Here is a 23,130-nt window from a genome sequence, read left to right as displayed (position 1 = left end):
TGGGTGCTTGTATTTATTTTTTATTCACAAATGGGGGTGAGGAGCAGAAGGGGGAAGAGAGAGAGATTGAGATTGATTGATTGATTTTAATAACATAATTGGGCATAAGCTGTGGCAGGGTTAGGGACATTGGGATAAAAATGATGATGAAGTAAGAGGAAAGAATTACCCAAGGAATTAACTGAGTTATGTGCTGTTAAAAACTAAAGAAAATAGGGAGGCGTTTGACCTGTGCATTTTCTACTTTTAAGGGGGAGAAGGCTGGTGGGAAAGAGAATGGAAGACATTGCTCTGCATCTTCGCCACGAGGTGAAGTAGCAGCGTCGGGCTGTCCTATAATTCTGAGTGAAGAGCAGGGTGAAGAGTAAAACAGGTGGCATCCAGGTGGGTGTTTGAGGAGGTCATACACAGCTCATTAGAACCTGAGGAAGACATCATTTTTCTCCAGGTAGCCGCACAGACTACGGTGGCAACACCTCTTGCAGGGTACCCTAACTTCTAGGGCATGACCAAACTTGGTATCTCCCAGGGGAGAAATGCCAGGGCTGCTTCTCTAACACCCTCTGCTCTGCATTTGTCCCTCAGCTTCCTTGTGATGTTGGAATGTAACTACTTAAGGACTAGAGAGGCCTTCCACTGGAGACAGGAAAGCTTCGCATTCCAGCTCTTGGGTCCCTGCCATGTGACTGTCTCTAAAAATTTCTATGTTATTTTTGGAATGAAAAAACCAAACAGGGTATGGCTTCTTTGGGTAAGCAAGGTGATTGCTTTTTAGCTTGTTTTCAGAAAATATGCACTCTGGATAATTCTCTTAAATTGACACTTAGAATTCAAGAAGAATGAGGCTGTAAAGAAGGAAATATATATATATATTTCATCCTCTCCAGAGGATATATTTTCATTGAATTTTTTGAGAGAGAGAGAGAGAAAGACATTGATGTGAGAGAAATATCAAAATATCAATTTGTTACCTCCTATACATGCCCCATTGGGGACTGAACACACAACCTAGGTATGTGCCCTGACCAGAAATTGAACCTGCAAACTTTTGGTGCCTGGGATGACACTCCAACCAGCTGAGCCACCTGACCAGGGCAGGAACGAAGTATTTTGACACAGTCAATTCTGTGTGTTCACTTTGTTAGTGGTGGTAGTGGAATTTGGAGCAAACTGTAATTAATCTCTTTGGTATTTATATGGAAGGAGCAAATCTGAGGTGGGCAATATAACCCACCTTGAAATTGTTTTTGTTAAAAAAGAAAAGGAAGAGAAACCTGGCTAACTGGTGAGTTCTGGGATTCCTCCTGGGCAAGCTATTAACATAAAAGAGAAGAAGGTGGGACTTTCTGGACGGTGATGGTTTATTTTGTCTTCTTTATATGCCACATTGGTGGCACCTACGACATCGTTCAATCCATGTGCTTCTTTCACAGCTTTTCTATTTTTTAACTTAAATTTATTGGGGTGATGTTGGTTAATAACATTATATAACTTTCAGGTATTCAGTTCTGTGATACCTCATCTAGATATTGCATTGTGTGCTCATCACCCAAAGTCCAGTCTCCTTCTGTTACCCTGTAGTTGACCCCTTTACCCTCTTCATTCTCCCCCAATTCCCGCTCCGCTCTGGTAACTACCATGCTGTTATCTGTGTCTGTGAGTTTGTTTGCTTGTTTTGTTTGTTCCTTTCTGTTTTATCTCCACATATGAGTGAAATTGTATGATTCTTGTCCTTTTTCATTTGACTTTTGTCACTTGACATAATGCTCTCAAGGTTCATTCATGTCACAAATGGCAGTATCTCATCCATGCTTGTGACTGAGTGGTATTCCACGGTGTATATGCACCACACCTTCTTTGTGCAATCAACCACTGAAGGACATTTAGGTTGTTTCCATGTCTTGGCCACCATAAATAATGCTGCAGTGAACATAGGTGTTCATATTTCTTTACAAATAAATGTTTTCAAACTTTATAGGTAGATACCCAGAAGAAAGCTTGCTGGGTTATATGGTAGATCTATTCTTAATTTTTTTTTTTGAGGAAACTCCATTCTATTTTCCATAAAGGCTGTACTAATTTCCATTCATACCAGCAGTGTATAAGAGTTCCTTCTTCTCCACATCCTCATCGACACTGTTACTTTTTGATAACTGCCATCCTAACAGGTGTGAGGTGACATCAGGTGTGGTTTTGATTTGCATTTCTCTGATAAGTAATGATGGTGAGCACCTTTTCATATACCTCTTGGCCATTTGTATGTCTTCGTTAGAAAAATGTCTATTTAAGTTCTTTGCCTCCTCAAAAATCAGGTTATTTGTTTATTTGCTATTGAGTTATGTGAATTCCTTGCATATTTTGGATATTAACCACTTATCAGATATCTGGTTTACAAATATTTTCTATTATTTCATAGGTTGCTTCTTTGCCCTGTTAATTATTCCCCTTGTTGTACAGAAGCATTTTAGTTAGATGCAGTCCTATTTGTCTATTTCTGCTTTTGTTACATCTGCTTTTGGTTTCATATCCAAAAAAAAAAAAAAAGTCACTGCCCAGTGTCAAGTAGCTTTCCCCCTAGGTTTTCTTCTAGTAGGTTTATAGTTTCAGGTCTTACATTTAACTCTTTAATCCAAATGAATTTTTGTGTAGGGTATAAGATAAGGGCTTAATTTCATTCTTCTGCATGTGCAAGGGGAATAATTAACAGAGCAAAGAGGCAACCTATGAAATGAGAGAAAATATTTGTAAACCAGATATCTGATAAGTGGTTAATATCCAAAATATGTAAGGAATTCACATAACTCAATAGCAAATAAACAAATAACCTGATTTTTGAGGAGGCAAAGAACTTAAATAGTTTTCTATTTTCATTTGTCTCAAGATACTTTTGGATTTCCCCTTTGATTTCATCTTTGATCCATTGGTTGTTCAGGAGTGTGTTGTTTAATTTCTTAAGTATTTGTGAATTTTCCTTCTGTTATTGATTCCTAGTTTTATATCATCTTGGTTGGAAAAGATGCTTGATATGATTTCAGTCTTCTTAAATTTGTTAAGATTTGTTTTGCAGCCCAACATGTGATCTTTCCGGGAGACTATTCCATGGGCTGCACCTATCTGTATTTCCACCAGCCCTGTGTGAGGGTACTACTTTCTCCACATTCTCTCCAAGACTGGTATTGTCTGTCTTTTTTTATTCTAGCCTTCTGGTGCATGCGAAGTGGTATCTTATTATGGTATTCTTCCCTAATGACTAGTGATGTTGAACATCTTTCATGTGCTTATTGGCCAATTATTTATCTTCTTTGGAGGAATGTCTGTTTTGATTCTTTGCCCACTTTCAAATTGGATTAGTTGTATTTTTATCATTGATCTGTAAGAGTTCTTCAGCATATAAATCCATTATCAGACATATTATTTGCAAAAGTTTTCTCCCATTCTGCACTTGGTTGTTTTCTACTTGGTGTTATTTGAAGCACAAAGGTTTTTAATTTCGATGAAGTCTAATTCATTTTTTTTCCTTTTGTTGTTTGTGCTTTTGGTGTTATATCTAAGAAACCATCGCATAATTCAAGGTCATGAAGATTTACTTTTTTTTTTTTTTCCAGGGATTTTATCGTTTTAGCTCTCATGTGTTTATGTTCATGAGTTAATGTTTGTGTATTGTATAAGTTTAATATACCATAAATAACAAGCAACTTAAACACAAGTTCTCTTACCACAGAATTTCCCAAGGCTGTTTATGATTAATAACTTGGTGATATTGACTATGACATGATTCTTCCATTGCGTGCTGGGGTTTCCCCACTATATAGGTCTTACCTATGTTCATCAGAGTATCCGAGAATATTGAAATGTTTGTGTTGCTGGAGGCAGAAATCTATATCAAAGTAGTCAGAAAAGGAGATCGAGGTGTCTTATGTAATTGAAAGAGGAGTTGGATAGCCTGATGGCAGGCAGTTTGAAGTGTAGCTGGACCGGAGGAACAACTGGAACTAGGACTTGAGTGCCACCAGGACACGGGTCCCCCCCCCCCTTTCAATCTCTCTCTCTCTCAATCTCTCCGTCCCTTCCTTCCTCCCTCCTTCATTGCCCCTCTCCCCTCTATTTCTCTGGATCTTACCTGCATTTCTGTCTACCCATAAGCTTCTTTCCAGGCAGGCTGGTTCCCTCCACATAGCCAAAGACGAGACTACGGGTAGCTCACAAGACTCTGGACCCCCAGTTCTCATCACTAAAGAGACTTCTCCCCCCCACTCCAGTTTGAAAAGTTCTAGGCAAGATCTCTGATTGGCAAACTGGGGCCCTGTGCCCTCTGGCCTGCTAATGCGAGCCTCCTGGTAACACTGAGGGGGGGTTTTATTTGACAGAAGGACTCCAGAAATTTTCTTTAGGCTTAGCAAGTTGTTTCAATTTATTATAGTTCTTGTTCTTACAGAACTTTTTTTATCTTATTTATAAATCTAGTAGTTGTTAGCAATTACTTTTTAAGGGATATTTAAATATTGTTTGGTTATTCAAAACTCAGTTAAACTGCCTCTATGTTTCAAATATTGTTTATCAATGTAAGGAGGTTTGGTATTCTTCTTAAGTAATTTAATTGCTTGACCAAACAAAGAAATGTTCCCGAGGACTTACTTAACTCTTTTTTTTAATCCTCACCCGAGGATATTTTTCCACTTTTTGTACAGATAGAGTGGGAGGGAGAGAGAGGAAGGGAGAGAGAGAGAGAAACATCGACGTGAAGGGACACATCGAGTGGCTGCCACCCGCATGACCAACCAGGGCCGGGGACAAACTGCAACCGAGGTACATGCCCTTAGTGGGAACCGAACCCGGGTCTCTCCGGACCGCAGGCCGACGCTCTAACCGCTGAGCCAAACTGGCCAGGGCTACTTAAATCTTATAAATACAATATATTAACCTTATAAATAAGTGAAAGCTAAAGTTCTCCTAGGTGTTCCAGTACTGTGTATGAACTTAGTAGGATTTCAGCACAGTACCGTAAGTCTGAGTTATTCAAATGTATATTTTAAACTGGAGTTGGAAGACTCACGGTAATACAACTTTTTTTTTCTTCAATATCACAAACACATGGAATATCTAATAAGTGCAGGATCTTTCTAAACACCAAAGGACTAATACATGGTTTGACCTCTTACAATTTTTTAATACTTAGTTTTAAATCCTCCCAGAATTAAAACCTGTTATTCACTAAGTAATAATAGTAGAATTCATAAGAGTTCAGAATATTTAATTCTAAATTCTTCCAGGATTAAAAGATGCTCATTAATTAAGGAAATTTCATCTATTCTAAGATATACTTCCCTCCCCATTTTAATGTTTATGAAACTGAGATGTACCTTATAATTAATGGCATCTTAGTTGGTAGCAGTTAGTCTTTTTTTTTAAAATTTATTAATTTTATTATTCTACATTTATCTTCAGATAGAGTGGGAGGGAGAGAGGGAGGAAGAGAGAGAGAAACATCGGTGTGAGAAAGACACATGGAGTGGTTGCCACCCACAGGACCCCAACCAGGGCGGGGACAAGCTGCAACCAAGGTACATGCCCTTAGTGGGAACCGAACCCCGGACTCTCCGGTCTGCAGGCCAATGCTCTAACCGCTGACAGGGCAGTTAGTCTTTCTCAATGATATACAAAACAATGCTGTCTTCAATTCAGTTCAATTGGATGAGACATGGTACCATCTCAGTTAACTGGGATCACTGAAAACTAGAAATTAAGGCTGGGGTGAGCACTCAGTACAGACATCCCAAGCATCTCTTCTCACCCACTCCACTGTCATGTTGAGATTGTTTCATTGGTTTCTGTGACATGATTTCAAAACTTTAAAAAGAAGTATGGCTCTTGTGGACCAGCGGGGTTCAGTTTATCCAAACAGTTGAGTCTCCGCCTGCGTATGAAATCCAAAGTCCCACAGGAGCCGCTCACTAGATGGATTGGCACTTGGCTGATTTTTGTGCATGTAAATGTCCTTTCTTCTATCCAACTTCAAAACTGATGGGAGCCTGTAATATTTAAATATATTTTTTCATTTAAATAAAAAAAATTTTTTCCCTTTATTGATTTTAGAAAGAGAGGAAATGAGAGGGAGAGAGATAGAAACATAAATGAGTGAGAACATCGATTGGCCACCTCCTACATGCCCCCCACTGGGGATCGGGTCCACAACCTGGGCATGTGCATGTACTCTGACCCAGAATCGAACCAGCAACCTCTTGGTGCATGAGTTGACACTCAACCACTGAGCCACACCGGCCGGACTAATGTAAAGATATTTGGATTAAACAGATTTCTTTTTTTCTTTCATGTTCTGGATACTTAGGGTACTTTTTTCCAGTTATAAGTCATATATTCGAAATTATAATAATTAGTCTCCTTTCAAATATCTCTCTTTCCTTAGCTAGAAAGCTTAGAATGACATTTCAGGTGGAGAACACAGACATTCTTAACTTATTCCTAAATTTAATGAAATTGTTTTATATGCTCTTGATGATTTGAGATAGATATAATCTTAAGAAATTACGTGATACCTCGGTTCTCGAACGCCTCGGTTTTCGACCAAATCGGTATTCGACCAGGAGATTCGAGAAACTTTTGTCTTGGAATCCGAACAAATATTTGGAACTCGAACTTCCGAGATGAGCCGAGTTGAGCCGAATGGCGTTCATTCGGCCCAGCGCGCCTTGCTCGCGTCGTCAGTGTGAGTGCAGAGAGAGTCACGCTTTGTGGAGAGAGTCACGCTTTACACTGAATTTAACCCTTAGACATACTGTACACTTTTATTTCTTGTTGAGACTTATGTTTTTCTACATATTATATACAAATTAGGCCAGTAAATAGGCATTTTCTGGGGCTTGGAACGAATTAATCCAGTTTCCATTATTTCCTATTGGTTTCATTGCTTCGGTTCTCGAACAATTCAGTTCTCGACCGTCCTCCTGGAACAAATTATGTTCGAGAACCGAGGTATCACTGTATGTCATTTGTCTTATTAAGAGGTTTTAGAAGTCAGAAGTGGATGTTTTAACATCTTAATTGAGAAATGGTTCACATATTATACAATTTACCCATTTAAAGTTTATTTATTTATTTATTTATTTTTTTATCCTCACCCGAGGACATTTTTTCATTTTTTGTACAGATAGAGTGGGAGGGAGAGAGAGGAAGAGAGAGAGAGAGGGAAACATCGATGTGAAAGGGACACATCGAGTGGCTGCCACCCGCACAACCGACCAGGGCCAGGGACAAACTGCAACCGAGGTACATGCCCTTAGCGGGAACCGAACCCGGGTCTCTCCGGACCGCAGGCGGATGCTCTAACCGCTGAGCCAAACCGGCCAGGGCTACCCATTTAAAGTTTAATACACAATAGTTTTTAGTGTATTCACAGATATGTGCAACCAGATATGATCAGTTTTAGAATATTTTCATCACCTCAAAAAAACCCCCATGCCCTTTAGCTATACCCCCATTGCCCCCAACCCTAAGCAACCCCTGGTCTGTTTTCTGTCTCCATACTTTTGCCTTTTCGGACATTAACTGTGAATGAAATCATATACTATGTGGTCTTCTGTGTCTGGCTTCTTTCACTTAGATACATGGATGCTGAAATTGATCAAACATCTTTTTAGGAATACCCAATTTTTGATTTGGACCTCTCACACGGATTTGTCTGACTTGCAGTTACAATTATGAAGTCATCTCTGTTGACCACCAGTGTGGTCCAGAGAAGAGGTGCTGGGAAGGCCTCCTCAGGTTAGATGCCTGCCTCAGGCCCAACCTCCAGGCAGGGGTGGAGTCGGGGAAGAACAAGGTGGCCCTGACTGGGACCACATGGCTGGGATAGGGCAGAGAGTAGTTCCTGGAAATGGGAACAGATAAAATCAAAGACGTCTTCTTTATTTTTTTTATCCTCACCCGAGGACATTTTTGCATTCATCTTCAAATAGGGTGAGAGGGGAAAAGGGAGGAAGAGAGAGAGAGAGAGAAACATCAATGTGAGAGAGACACATCGACTGGCTGCCACCCACATGACCCCAACCAGGGCTGGGACAAACTGCAACTGAGGTACATGTCCTTAGCAGGAACTGAACTCGGATCTCTCTGGAATGCAGTCCGATGCTCCAACCGCTGAGCCAAACCAGCCAGGGTGAGATGTCTTCTCTAATTCAGCCATTTGAGGGCCCTTTCCTGAATGATGAGTAATGTCGTGCAGAATATTGCTGTGGTGTGCTGGGAAAGAAACTGGATTGGAAATCAGAAGCCGGAGGTGTTTGCTTTGGCTTTGCAGTTTGACTTCGAGGAAGTCACTCTGTATCTTAGAACCTCATGTTCTTCATCTTTAAATGAGTAAAGAGTACTTGGCTCGGTTGTTGGTGGTATTATATAAGGTAGTGTGCGTGAAGAATTAATACAAACATGAAATGTGTCTCTAGTATCTGTCTTCTCTGTTTCTTGATGTCCTGCACGGGTGGTTGCCCCGGAGCTCACTGCTTTTTGGCACTGTTTCAGATTTAACTCTGGTTAAGTGCACTCAGCATTTTCATTGTCTAATCCTCCACTTCAGGTTGACCTTGGGGTTTCTGTTTACAAGGCTCATGGTTAGTGGCCTTCAGGATCCAAAGAGGTTTTTCCCAGACTGCATCCATCTACCATTTCCATGAACACTGAAAACCATGCACCACAGTATGCCCCACCCACCCTGATTTCCACACCCACCCAATCCCAGCAAAGAAGATTTGGCTGTTAGTTACATCAGTCCCCTCAGGTGTGTCACAGAAAGCTCCTCTTTAGTCATAGCCTAAGCTGCAAAGCCTCTGAGTTGGAGAGGGGCACAGCTCCTGGTCTCTGGGGCTAAGTTCTGAGGTGACAGATAATATAGCCACTATAAGCGGGACACCTGATATTCGGGTGGCAGGTAGCCTGATACCAGGGTTTCAGGGCCCTGGGTTCTCTTTCAGCTTCATTTACACACACACACACACACACACACACACACACACACACACACGTCTTTGTCCTTTCCCATTGCGATGATTCATAATCAGGATTGTCCTATTCAAAAAAGATCAAGGTGCCTTGAGAAGAGAGCACTTCTAAGTGCCAGTATTTAAAATTTTGTTAGAACTAAACATAAGCTAATCTAAATCCCTCCCTATCTTCCCCTCCCCTCGTTAATGGAAAAGACTGAAGCTCATTGAAGTGATGTGACTTGTCTAAGATCACACAGCAAGTTAGAGAAAAAGCAAAGACCATTCATTCATTCATTTGAACTGGCAAGGAAGGCATGCATGGCCAGCCTTTATTTGGTAGAACAAAGTACATGCTCTCATCAGCCATCACTTCCGGGGCTGAACAGAAACAGGAGTCCTTCAGTGTGTCCAAAAAAAAAAAAAATCCTGTCTTGATTATGCCACAAAACTACAAGCTACCATTTATGGAGTGTCTCCTGCATGCAGTCTAGATAGGAATCTAGAGCAGGAATCAGGAAGTAACAGTATGGTGTGGCGGAAACTGATGGGCAGTGGAGAATGAGGTGAAACACACAGCGTGGACGCCTTCTCTGGGCTCTGCGGCAGCTCGTGGAGTCTGCAGTCTAGGGATGAGTAGGAGTGTCCTGGGAACATGTGTATGTGAGATGAGGACCAAGGGAGTAAGCATGGAACAATGTCCTTGATAGAGGGAGCAGCACGTTCAAAAGCCCAAAAGTAAAGACCCATCTGTGTCTGGATGTCAATTTATTAAATCAGAGAGTGGGGGCAGGACTGTATAAAAGGCTTCCAAACGCACAGAACTCACACCTACTACCAAGGGCAGCCATTTTGGGGGATCAGAATAGTTGAGAGAGTGATTCAGTATCATGACAGTTCATGGAGGTCCACTTTATTTTTCTGTTATTCTCACAGACTGTTGAAAGGCAAATGGGGACTATGAGTGCAGCAGGCACACAGATGAGTAATTTCCTTCCATTTCTTCTTCTTCCTTTCTGGCTCAGTTTAGTCAAGGATCACCTGATAGAGAGGTTGTATTAGATACAGTGTACCCAGAGCCCAACAGCAGACTGTCAGACCAGCAGCTGGTATTACCAGAGGCTCAGAGGAAGTAAAGGGTTGCTCCGCTTCCTACATCCTAAGATCCACTTTCCTCACTTCTCATGTCCTGTCCCAGGAAGGACCTCGACCTCTTGCAGGAAGGCTCACAGCAATTGTGACCTCTGCTTTCTGGGGGGAATCCACCTGTCTCTCCCTTGGTGACTTTGTGGTCCTCGGTAGGTCAGTGGCTAAGACGTTTTAAATTCAATGAATTGTACATTCCCCACAGAGTTTGTCAGTCTTGAAAAACCCAGTATATGGGGTCATCTACAACTCAGTCTACATGGGCTGTCCCCATCCCAGGCCAAGTCCCTCTTATTGTTTCTCCTTCAGCTTGATGGGCAGGAATGCCTACCCTCGGAGTGTCTTTGGGGGCTCGAGGACCCCTTTTCCATGAAAAGTTGCTGGAAAGAACAACACACACACACACACACACACACACTAGTCTCTGGCACATAGCTTCCTAGGACATCACCAACCTCTGGGGAGATTTTATTAAATATATCTGCATGGGCCTCACCCCACCGCAGTCCTCATAAATCAGCATCTCTGCAAACAGGGGCTTAGAAACTGTATATTTTAAAGCTCCCCTGGTGAGACTCACAAGCACCCCAGACCCAGAGCCCTCAGTGGAGGAGGATGTGCAGCTCCGCTCACTCCAGGCTGACAGCTTCTCTTGTCCAGCAGCTTTTCCCTAAGCTTCTCTGTTTCCGAAGGGTCTGGGCTTCTCTGTTTCCGAAGGGTCTGGGCTTCACGTTTGCATAACTAAACGGCTGTTCCAGCGATCGCCCCAGACAAATGGTCTCTGCTCAAAGGTGAATCACAGCTTTGCCTTCTACAGAAACATGGACCAGCAGGAAGTTCTGATATTACAAGGTTACACACACACGCACACACACACGCGCACACACGCACACACATGCAAACACTCTCACCTACTTATAAGATATACTTTATTACATATATGTGTGTAGCTTATCTCCCCTAGAAATTCACAAATAATTTTTAGGGCAGTTGATTTAAACTGTCTTTTGTGGGATTTGCATTTTAAGACATTTTCAGTACTTAATTTCAACAATGAGAAGAAAGCATGGCTGCAGCCCTTGAACAGATAAGTCTGCCTTGGGACCAGTTGCCTTAAAAATCCTTAACAATCAGTCCAGCTCTGCTCAGGGTCACTTTCTTTCTTTCATTCTCTCTCTTAATTAAAAAAAGTTCCACAGTCCTTTCTCTGCAAACTAAAATGTTATGATTGAAGTGGCCACTCCATATCCCCAATACAGTCCTCATATAACATAGCCCCTCATGGGAAACCATGAGCCCATGGAACCTGAAGCCTTAGTGTTCCGTTTTCTCCTGGGTGTTTTGGGTCTGCATGTTTAACAGTTCCACACCCCAATTCGCCTGCTTTTCTTGGTTCCTGCTGCCTCGCCGGTCATCTGAGAAAGCATGGCAATGAGGATGGTGAACTTCAAAACTGCACATCTCAGGGACGCTAGCTGATCACATGGTCCAGCCTCAGGCAGATGAAGCATCACAAACTTACACTTGACTGAGGAAGCCATTGAGCCCAGAGAAGCTTGAAACTGTCTGAAGATCACAGAGTAGAGAGGCTACAGCCCAGGATGTCTGGCTCCTAATCCAGTGCCCTATCCATTAGAATCCAGTGATCTAAATCCCTTCTGTGCTTGGAAATCACCTGGACAGTGGTGCCTGGCTGGGGACCAGCAAAGCCCTTACCCCCAGCATATTTACATCTAAATTTAAGCCAAATCCTCTGCCTTCTCCTTTCAGCTAATTTGCTACCCTTACCCATAAAAATTCCTATATAAAAATTCTGGAATATGAATAGTTCCATCTGTTATTGTTTAGGGGAATTTGTTAAAATTCTTGTTCTGTTCTGCCCTGGCCGGTTTGGCTCAGCGGTTAGAGCATCGGCCTGCGGTCCGGAGAGACCGGGTTCGGTTCCCGCTGAGGGCAAGTACCTCGGTTGCAGTTTGTCCCTGGCCCTGGTTGGTTGTGCGATGTGTCCCTTTCACATCGATGTTTCTCTCTCTCCCTCCCACTCTACCTGAACAAAGAATGGAAAAATGTCCTCGGGTGAGGATGATAAAAAAAAAACCCACAAAAAATTCTTGTTCTGTTCTGACTTTCCAAGGCTTCTTAGGTAGAGTGTGGGAATGGGTGCGGGGAGGCCAGTGGGCCTGCATTTTGACATGCTCCCCTAATGGGTCTGAGGTCTGGGAGCCACACTTTGAGAAGCTGCTCCAATGCCACCATATGAAATGAGGACTTCCAGAGTCCACGGTGCCTTCCTCAGAGAAACTCTTCCCTTTCTAAAATGTGAGAACTGGAGGCAGGGTGTCAGGGTACACGTTTTGAGGTGTTTCAGCTGCAGCTCCCTCTCTCACAGGGAATAACCTCCTGCAATTACAGACAGGTCGGGTCTTCTGAGAAAGGGTGGCAGGGACCAGGGAGCAATTACAGACAGGTCGGGTCTTCTGAGAAAGGGTGGCAGGGACCAGGGAGCTTGTTTGAAGGTGTCCAGTGGAACCTGAGCAAAGGAACCTAATCTCCTGGGCAGTACAGGCTTCGTTTGGGAAGAGGGGACATGAAGCACAGGGAAAGGGAGAGCTGGTAGAAATGTCTCCTGGGAATTAGGCTTTGATCTTGAGGAACGTTGGCAGCTGGATCCCACGAAAAAATACACTACAACTATTGTTTCCTGGGACTGTCACCTACGTTAATGTCTGGGTCAGTTCTTCCGCATGTTCTTTGTCACCTTATTTTAAGGACTATTTTACATAGTTCGCGTGTATCTTTATTGAGATACGATTCACCCACTTAAAGTGTACAGGTCAGTACTTTTTAATATATTTAGAGTTATGCAATCATCACTACAGTAAATTTTAGAACATTTTATCACTTCAAAAAGCAACCATGTACCCTTTAGCAATCACCCTTTCCCCATTTAGTCTCCCCATCCCCCAACCATAAGCAATCATTGCTATACTTGCTGTCTCTTGATTTGTCTGTTCTGGAGGTTTCATATAAATGGAATCATATAATATGTGATCTTTTGTGACTGGCTTCTTTTACTTAGCATAATGTTTTCTTTTTAAATTAAATTTATTGGGGTGGCATTGGTTAATAACATTATACAAGTTTCAAGTGTACAATGCTGTAACACATCATCTATATATTGCATAGTGTGCTTACCACCCAAAGTCTAGTCTCTTTCTGTCACCATATGTTTGACACCCTTGACCCTCTTCATCATCCCCTCAACTCCCTCCCACCCTGGTCACCACCATACTGTTGTGTCTGTCTATGAGTTTGTTTGTTTGTTAGTTGCTTTCTGTTTTATATCCCACATACGAGTGAAATCATATGGTCCTTGTCCTGTTCTGACTTATTTCGCTTAGCATTAGCATAATGTTTACAAGGTTTGTTCATGTTGTAGCATGTGTTAGGACTTCATTCCTTTTTATAACCCCAAATATTTAACTGCATGGACTACCATTCATTTACTCTTGGGTTGCTTCTACCTTTTGGCTTTGTGAGTAATGCCATTTGTGTACAAGTGTTTGTGTGGATAATTGTTTTCATTTCTCTTGGGTATAGGAGTGAAATTACTGGGTTAAATGAGAACTCCACGTTTAACTTTTTAAGGAACTGCTAGACTGTTTTCTGAAGTCCTCACTTTATGTTTTTAAGCCGATCTGAAATCAGTGGCTCTGACTCATCCCGTAAGTGTTAGTTTCATACAGCTCAGCTTCATTAGGTGTAACTAAGGACTTACTGTGAGCAAGTGTTTGGGGCATGCAAAGAATCAGACTTGGGTTACAAAATCTAAAACTCCATAGCCCGAGTGTTATTTGAAATAAACTTAAAGGTTGGGACAATGTTATATGGATTTGTATTTAAGATGAGTAGAAAAAGAAACTCAGAGCTTATATGTGGCCAATAACAACAATGACAACAAAAGAAAACTACACTGCAACAACTCTTTTTTTTTTTTAATCCTCATCTGAGGATACTTTTTTCCCCCATTTATCTTTATATAGAGTGGGGGGGGGCAGGGGAGGGGAGAAACATTGATGTGAGAAAGACACATCGACTGGTTGCCTCCTGCAGGACCCCACCAGGGCTGGAGACCCACCCGCAACCGAGGTACGTGCTTGACCAGAACCAAATTTGACTCAATGGTCCATGGGCCAACACTCTAACCGCTGAGCCAAACCGGCCAGGGTACAACAACTCTTAATAAGTAGCTTTGGAAAAGGTTTAGTAGTCTGAAAAAATAAGTAAAGCTATTGGATAAAACTATCTATGAATTTTAATGACCTCTGCTATCATCCATTTCTATATAGAGAAACAGACTTTAAAAAATGTAAGGGTAAGGTACTTAGGAATACTTTAAAGTGTTTATAAGATACAGAGGTGTGCACAATGTGTAACTCCATGAATTTTCTCAAAGTGAACCTCACCCATGTAACTAGTACCTGCAGCAAGAAACAGATGGTTATCAGCTCCCCTGGAACTCTCCTCTTTCTAGTCATTAGCTACCCAAAGGGAAGGAGGCTATCTGGCTTCTAGCACCAACATTCCTAGACACAAAGAATACACTTTTATTTTTTATTTTTATTTTTTTATCCTCACCCGAGGACATTTTTGCATTTATCTTCAGATAGAGCAGGAGGGAGAGAGGGAGGAAGAAAGGGAGAGACAGATCTACATGAGAGAGACACATCTAGTGGTTGCCACCACACGACCCCCAACTGGGGCCAGGGACAAACTTCAACAGAGGTCCATGCCCTTAGCGGGAACTGAACCCGGGACTCTCCGGTCTGTAGGCCTACGCCCCAACTGCTGAGCCAAAACCTGCCAGGGCAAGAATACACTTTCAATAGTACATTTCAGGTATCATGGATTGAACAGTGGAATAAGTTCATTAGGCTGACAGAATTTCTCAAGACTCAATCAGACTTTTTATATTTTACAATGTAGTAGAATCTTAAAAATTATATATGTTGAAGCTTGTGTATAAAATACAAGGTATAAACTCAGCATACAAGAAGTTTTTATTTAATCATCACCTGCAATGTAAGAACATGGACTGTAAGATGTTTTTAAAGTGCATGAAACTACATACTTTCAAACATTTATTTTAAAAGACAGATACCCTTTTCTTCAGGATTTGAAATTTATTTCTAAGAGGAGTTGTAAAAGAAATCCTAGGGACTCTTAGTCATAGGTGCTTTTTTAAAAAAAAATCCTCACCCAAGGACATTTTTCCATTTTTTGTTCAGGTAGAGTCGGAAGGAGAGAGAGGAAGAGAGAGAAACATCGACATGAAAGGGACACATTGAGTGGTTGCCACCCGCACGACACATCCAGGGCCAGGGACAAACTGCAACCGAGGTAGGCAGCCTTAGCGGGAACCGAACCTGGGTCTCTCCGGACCGCAGGCCGACGCTCTAACCGCTGAGCCAAACCAGCCAGGGCATAGGTGCTTTAATAATTAAAAAAGTGTGTATGTAAACACACATGCACATTGGCAGTGCATCACATTGTGGGTTGAAGTAAGTAATGCCCAAAATAAATATAGCCTTTGCAAACAGCATAAAAACAGATACACATTTTCCTTGGTTTATGGGGCAGGAAGATATTAAAAACCCCTGATAAAATGAGCTAATGCTGAGAATGACTTATTACAAAGTGACAGTGCTCTCTGGTTCTTAACCTGGAAAAAAACCTATGACAATAGATTTACATTTTACCTATAGGGACACTTCAATACATAAGAATCCTTCCAAGGGAAGGGTATATACTATTAAAGAAAACCATTTTGCAAAGTCGAATCATCGTTTTTGTTTTTGTTTGTGTGTTTTTTTTTAAATAGCTCTAAATATATTTTATAAATTACCAAAAACAAGTTAAGAATTTATTAGGATAGTGTTTTGGAAGATTGGGATTCTGTGTTCTACCAGGTGATACCTACCTAATAGAGCTCATGAGTCCAGGTGAGGTGGACACCGAGGGGAACAGTGGGTAGCCATGTGCTCTGGGCGGCCCCCAGTTCTTTCTTCTGGATTCTTCCAAGGTAGCCTCATGCTCACACTGGCTCCTACCCTCTGCTGGGAAAGCACCCAGGCCCATACCCCGCATCCCCCCCTTCCCGGCGCCAGGGCCCAGCAGTCAGTACCTGGAAGCCATGCTAGCGGTGACCTGCTCTGCTGGTCCTTCCCGGAAGCCCTGCGGCTTCGACTTTTCCCACCGAGTCACCTATAGCCCCTCCTCCGGCCACCCCTCCTGGTGGGGAAAAGTTAAAAGCTGGACTCCCGCCGCATTAAAGGTTGTCAGGGTCATTCGCTTGGCTGAACCAGAAAAGGGCGAGGGTCCGCTGCGCTTCTCCTGTGCTGCTGTCCCGTCCCAGCCTGGCGCGTGGGGAACAAGACTTAGGCTGTGGGCTGCTAGCTCCAATGCATGCTGGCATTGGGGTGCTTCTTAGCCTGAGGGACCTTTTTTTTTTTTTTTTAAATGGAGCTGGGCATCTTTCCTGGACCCCAGGGAGCTGGCACCCGTTCTCTTGTGACCCAAAGGCTGCAGCAGCCCCGCGGCCCCAGTGCAGGGCGCGCTTGGGGGTGTGTGGGTGAGAGTGAGGGTGCGCCAGGGGCCGGCCAGAGGCGGACCCGCGGGGTGGCAGGTGGGTGCGGCCGGCGGGGGCCGGGTCAGCGGAGGGGGCAGCGGAGGCGGCGGAGGCGACAGCGGCAGCAGCAAGTGGTTGGGCTGTGCGCATTTCCTTCCCTCCCTCTTGGCCCCGGCGCCCGCCCGCGGTGCCCAGTGCGCGGCGCCCGCGGCTCCGTTCCGCGTCCCTCCCTGCAGCCACTGGCCGCTCCCTTCCCCGCCCGCCCGTCCATGTCCCTGCCCGTGGTGCTCCCGGGCTCCTGCTGCCCGGTGGCTGGGCTCTCGGGCGGGCCGCAGGCCGGGGGCCCGGGCGCCGCAGCCACCGCTGCCCAGGAGCCACCGCTGCCCCCGTTGCGGCCGCGCTGGCCCCGGGCCGCGCTGCAGCCCCCGGTGCGGCCTCGCTGCTCGGCCACCTCGGCCGGGGTGCTGGCCGTGCCGCCCGCGCTCTCCTCCCGCCGGGCCACCGTCGCTGCCGCCGCCGCCCCGAGCTCCGCGCTGCTGCCAGGTCGTCCGCTGTTGTCGCTCGGGCTGCTGCAGCTGATCCTGGGTTGCTGCATGGTGGCGCTCAGCTTCGGGGCGCTATCGCTGAGCAGCTCCCCACAGGTGAAGAACTCGTGCCCGTTCTGGGCTGGCTCCTCGGTGAGTGCCTTGCATGCCCTGCTCGCCACAGCAGGGCCCGTCCAGGGTTGCGGGGGGACTCTGGCCCGTCCCCTCCACGGTCCTACGATTGGATTCCCAGGCTCTAGGTGGGGAGCACAACCCCTTAGGCGAGTTGAAGTTTTTGGAAAAAAAGGCTCCGAGATAGTAGAGTTCAGGGATGAATTGGGTTGTACCTGACCAGTGTCTGATCCTCGAAGGCTACAGGATTTTGTTGTCCCTGTTCAACTAATAGAATAAAAACAGATTTCCAACTCTTTGGGCGGTTGGAAAGATGGGGGTGGGTGGCAGGAAAGTTGGAGGATGATTAAACTTCTGTGGCCGCTGAGTGTTTACTTCGCTGACAACCTCAGTGCGAGGAGGGCAGGGAGTTTGATATTTTGTTCACTGATGTATCAACAGCGCCTGGCACATAGTAGGTGTGTTTGTAGGATGGATGAAGTGAGAGCTTGACGGAGGCACGTCACTTATTTTGTTCCCCTGTAAGACACAGATAAATGTGAAATGTGTCCGGGGATGAGTGCAAAAGTAATGACAGGGTGTGTATAAACTCGTGCTTGTACCTGGTCATTAAAGGAGGGTCCTAAGCCCCTTCTGGGTTCCTGGAGCCAAACAGGCTGCTGGGCAGAATTTAATTCTCCACAACCCGAACCATCATTATGCATGAGCTTGCCAAAGCCCCAGAAACTGGGACAGGAGCTGCAGATGTCTGCCCCCCTCAGGGACCTGGCCCTGCTTCCTGCAGTGGGAAAGGCTGATCTGAGACAAAGGTGTCCAGTCTCGAGTGTCTGTGGACACTGGGGTGGCTACTCTTCCCTGACTCATAGCAATTTCACTGCTTTCAAGGCATCCAAACTCTTGAGGTTTACCTGGGGTTGAGAGACTTGGAAGGAGGACTTCGTGGAAAGACTGTGGAAGATGAGTATTTGAAAGTAAATGACCTTTTTATGAACTAACTAAATCTAAAATCTGGCAGTGCCTATAATTTTGACTAAGATCTGTAATGAATATATGTTCTGAATGCATAAAAATTGTCCTTTTGCAGGTCCACACTTACCCAGATTCAAGACCAAATTCTGAGAATATAGGGAGAACTCATTAAGCCCAAAGTAATTGTTTGAAAAGAACATTAAGAACCTTACGTACCTGGAGCCTGGCCTGACATTTTATACTTAAACTGATGCCAGTTTGCTCTCCTTTGAAATACTTTGGTGCTGGGTGATCTTACTGTGGTACAACCCATGCTGTGGTAACTGGAGTTCACAGTCTGTGCATCAGGTAAATAGAATCCCATGCTCTTTGCGCTGCTCTTGGGCTTTCCTGCTGGCCTCCCTGAGTGTTCTTTACAACTCCAGGAGGAAGGGTGTTTCTCACTGAGTAGGGATTAGATCCATTATGCTTTTTGGTTCACTTGTCAGACTAAATTCAGCCAAATGGTGGGTGCATTTCATTTTTCTAAGTACCATGGGCCAGAAGTGAAACTTGCATACATTTTTAGGGATTTGCTCTTGGTAAAATCATAATCACTTAGCTAGTTTAGGGTTATTGAAAACTGTTTTTTCCCTTCTAAAATCAAAACCTGAAATCAGGTGTGCTATTGTGAATTATTTCAGAGGTAAATGCACTTAGATGTCAATCAAGCCATAGTTGGAGTTGATGAGGTATTGGGAAAAAGAAAAAGAAAAAAGCCTAGTTCAGTGGATTGAGCTTGTCCCATGCACTGAGAGGTCCCGGTTTGATTTCTGGTCAGGGCACATGACTGGGTTATGGGCTCAATCCCCAGTGGGGGGCGTGCGGGAGGCAGCCGATTGATGTTTCGCTCTCACGTGGTTGTTTCTATCTCTCTCATCTTTCCTCTCTCTCTAAAAAAATCAGTAAAAACATATTTAAAAAAAAAAAGCCATCATCCAGAAGATGAAGGCTCTTCACCAGGGCTTGCTGGCTGGGTGTGGCCTTGTCTCCATGACCCAGAAAACCAGATCAGGGAAAGAATCAGTGTTTTGGAACTAACTTTTCTTCTATAGGGATGTTTTTCATACCCTGCCCCCAGCTCTATATGCAAACTTGCAACTGTCCATTATTCTTATTTTTTTTGTGGCCTGTTTCTGAGGTTGACTTCAGAGTTTGTGAAGTGACAACAGAACCTACAGATACTGCATCTCTGGAACAACTCAGTAGGATTTGAGGATGGCATTAGGCATCATGACTCTCTAAATGTTTTAAGAAAAAAGTCTCACCAGTAGCATACCATTTGAATTTTTGTACGTGAGAGAGGTGGTGTTTTTTTTTAAATTTCTCATTATGAAAATTGTTTACATTTATTCAAACACTTTACAATGAACCGTCATATATCTTCACCTAGATCCAACAACAGTTTCGCCCATATCTCTTCCTGGCTCTGCTGCTGTGTGTTCTGATAACTCCAGGAGGAGGGGTGTTCCAAGCAGGGGAGTAATTCTCTCCATCATGCTTCCTAGTCCATTTGTCAGATTAACTTCCTATGTTATTTTGAAGCAAATCTCAGACATCACATGATTTCATCTGTAAATATTTCAATATGTGCATATTTAAAAAAAGAAAACATAAACAGAATAGAGGGACAGCGGAGCGGTGACCAGGAAGTTTAAAAAAAACCCTCCCATTTTAATCTTTTATTATAAAATGTTAAAATCTCAACAAATATAGAAGGACTAGTATAATGAACTTCATTTACAACTCACCCAGCTTTGGTAGCTACCCACACATGGCCTCTTTATACGCATATTCTTTCCCCCTTCTTAACCCCCACTGGATTACTTTAAGGCAAACCCCAGGTATAATTTCAGCCATTAAATACTCCTGTATGTATTTCTAAAAAAAAGGGGGCTTAAGAGTTAAAAGAAAGGAACTTAATAGTTTACTGTAACTAACTTAAAGAGAGCTGAACTAAGGTTTTTATGAAAAACTTAAAAATTATCACTTGAAGACTGTAGAAATTTTTAAAGTAATATCTTTATTGAGATATAATTCACATTCATATGATTCACCCACTTAAAGTGTGCATTCAGTGATTTTTAGTAAATTCACAGAATTGTACAACCATCATCACAATCAATTTTAGAAAATTTTCATCACTCCTAAAAGAAACCCTGTCCTGGCCAGGTAGGTCAGTTGGTTAGACTGTCCTCCCGATTTGCCAAGGTTTCGGGTTTAATCCCTGGTCAGAGCACAAACAAGAAGCAACCAATGAATGTGTAAATAAGTGGAACAACAAATCGATGTCTCTCTCTCTCTCTCTCTCTCTCAAATTAGTAAAAAAAAGAAAGCCAGTATCCATTAGCAGTCATTCTTTATTTCCCCCTGACACCCCTATCCCTAGACAACCACTGATTAATCATTTTTCTGTCTCTATGGATTTCTTATTCTGGACATTTAATATAAAGAGAATCATACTACATGTGATTCTTTGTGACTGGCTTCTTTCACTTAGCATATGTTTTCAAGGTTCATCCATGTTTTGACATGTATCAGTACTTCATTCCTGTTTATTGCCAAATGGGATTCTGTTGTATGGATATACTTCGTTTTATTTATCACTCAGAAATTTTATTGGCCTTTGAAACTTAGTAGTTGAGTAGCAGTGCCCACTTAAGCTTAAGGTTACTTCAGATCCACGGAGGAATACAGTGGAAGGATATCCTCATATTCCAAGCGTTGGATGACCATTATGTGCCAAAATCTGCTATATCAAACTCAATGGGCAAATATTTTGGCTTCAGTATAAATTTTGCTTCTATATTTGATACAAAATTAAATCAAGGGACAAGAAATGTATTTGAAAGGACAATTTTATTAAACATAGTATAGTGTTCTCCCCTTGAGCCTGAGATTTTGAGGCTTCCTTCACTTGTCTGAACCTTGAAGGTATATTTTATCTATTTTAATATATATTTAAACATGAACAGGTCCTATAAAGACTCTTTTTCATACTTTCAGCAAGCCAAAGGGAGTGTTTTTCATGTACTCATTGTTTTTGAGTATCCTGTGATCATTTCATTTCCTCCTGGTATTCTTGGCTAATGACTCTATTATTATTACCAAAGTTCATGAAACTAAGAGATTGGCCACTTGCAAAACCAGCTTGAAGTCTGACTCCATGTAGGTGGCAGAGAGATCTCGATGCCATGACCTGTACTCATAGTCACTCATTCCTTGAGTCTGTGGTTCTTTGGCAAGATTCTAGTTTCTTATTAAAAAACACATTGGTGAACCTTAAGGTAAACCTTTCTTTTTAAATTGCAATGACAGTGAATAGAATGAATAGTTCAAAGGAGAGACTAATGCAAAAATTCTGAAGTCTCTAACAGTTAAACAATGGTAAATACATTTTTTCAATCATAATCATTAAATATTTAATATTTAAGTAGCATATTAAATATAATTTTTGTGATTGTTGATTTTTTTTTTTGGTCTTTTATTCTATAAGATATCAGGATTGCATCTCTAAGTTTGAGCAAGTCATTGAGCCTCAGCCTCAGTTACTCATCTATAAAATGGGTGGGATGATTCTGGCCTCAAAACTGATTATGTGAGGGTGTAATTAGTAAAAGGCAAAAGACTTGTAGGATCTGAAGAGAAACCAGAGTATGTGAGAGTGCAATTAGAAAACAGTTAGGACAGTGCTTCTCTGCTGGGCTTGGCACCAGGTCTGGCACATACCAGAGTCTCTGTCAGTGTTTTTTAAACATCAAGGCAACATTTAATTAAAGTAAGATGAAGAGGCCAGTTTTTTGTGGGCATTCTGGTAAACATGTATGTATTAGAAATATCCAGTTGCCCACTTCCTTAATTTTTTTAATGAGTCATGCTGGACAGGTAGGGAAGAATAATCTATACATGCAAGTGGTTTTTTAAAAATTGCCAGCATAAAAACTATAGAACAAGATAGGTTATTGAGAGGTTTGATTATTGTGTGCTTATTTACAAGGTAAGCATGGGACATTAACAACACGGCTCTTTTTTGTCTTTAAATCCTCACCTGAGGATATTTTTCTGTTGATTTTCAGATAGAGTGGAAGGGAAAGAGAGAAGGAGAGAGAGAGAAACATCGATGTCAGAGAGACACTCAGATTTGTTGCCTCCTGCACAACCCCAACGAGGGCCAGGGATCAAACCGCAACTAGGTACATGCCCTTGCCCAGAATTGAACCCGAGACCCTTCATTCCACAGGTTGACACTCTAACCACTGAGCAAAACTGGCCAGGGCAGATTACTGATATTTCTTACTGATATTCAGTAATCTGAATACGTTTTGTACATATTATTTTAAATTGTGTTTTCAATTTAGTTTGTTGCTTGTATATGCAAACTCCCCCTCCAAAATAAATAAATAAATAAAATAAAATAAATAAAGATAGTGTAGTTCTTTTGTTCCAGAGATCCTTCATTTGAAAAGACAAGTGTATCTGCTGTGAGCTATTATATGCTCTCCTTCCAACTTAGCAACCTACTCCTGGGACTTTATCCAACGGAAATATAAAGCACTGTATTAAGAGTAGATGTTCATGGATGTTTGCTGCAGCTTTGTTTGTGAGAACAAAACGCTGGAGTAGCTACCATGCTTATGGAAATGATCGAATACATTAGGTGCAGCCATACAAAGGAATATTATGTAGTCATTAAATGAAA

The 23,130-nt window shown here is 42.7% G+C and overlaps 1 protein-coding gene across 2 annotated transcripts in view; it reads left to right on the top strand.

Moving 5' to 3' along the window:
• The first annotated feature begins 17,036 nt into the window (after positions 1-17,036).
• FAM189A2 (family with sequence similarity 189 member A2) overlaps positions 17,037-23,130 on the top strand; it is a 51,220-nt gene continuing 45,126 nt past the window's right edge. For both annotated transcript variants that reach the window (XM_036261323.1, XM_036261324.1), the window contains exon 1: positions 17,037-17,444. In XM_036261323.1, the coding sequence (XP_036117216.1) occupies positions 17,037-17,444 (408 nt within the window). The remainder of the gene's footprint in view (positions 17,445-23,130) is intronic.

Source organism: Molossus molossus, unplaced genomic scaffold, assembly GCF_014108415.1.
Source record: "Molossus molossus isolate mMolMol1 unplaced genomic scaffold, mMolMol1.p scaffold_m16_p_14, whole genome shotgun sequence".
Taxonomy (NCBI): Eukaryota; Metazoa; Chordata; class Mammalia; order Chiroptera; family Molossidae; genus Molossus; species Molossus molossus.
The sequence above is the reverse complement of the archived record's forward strand: the minus strand, read 5'-3'. Positions and strand labels throughout refer to the sequence as shown.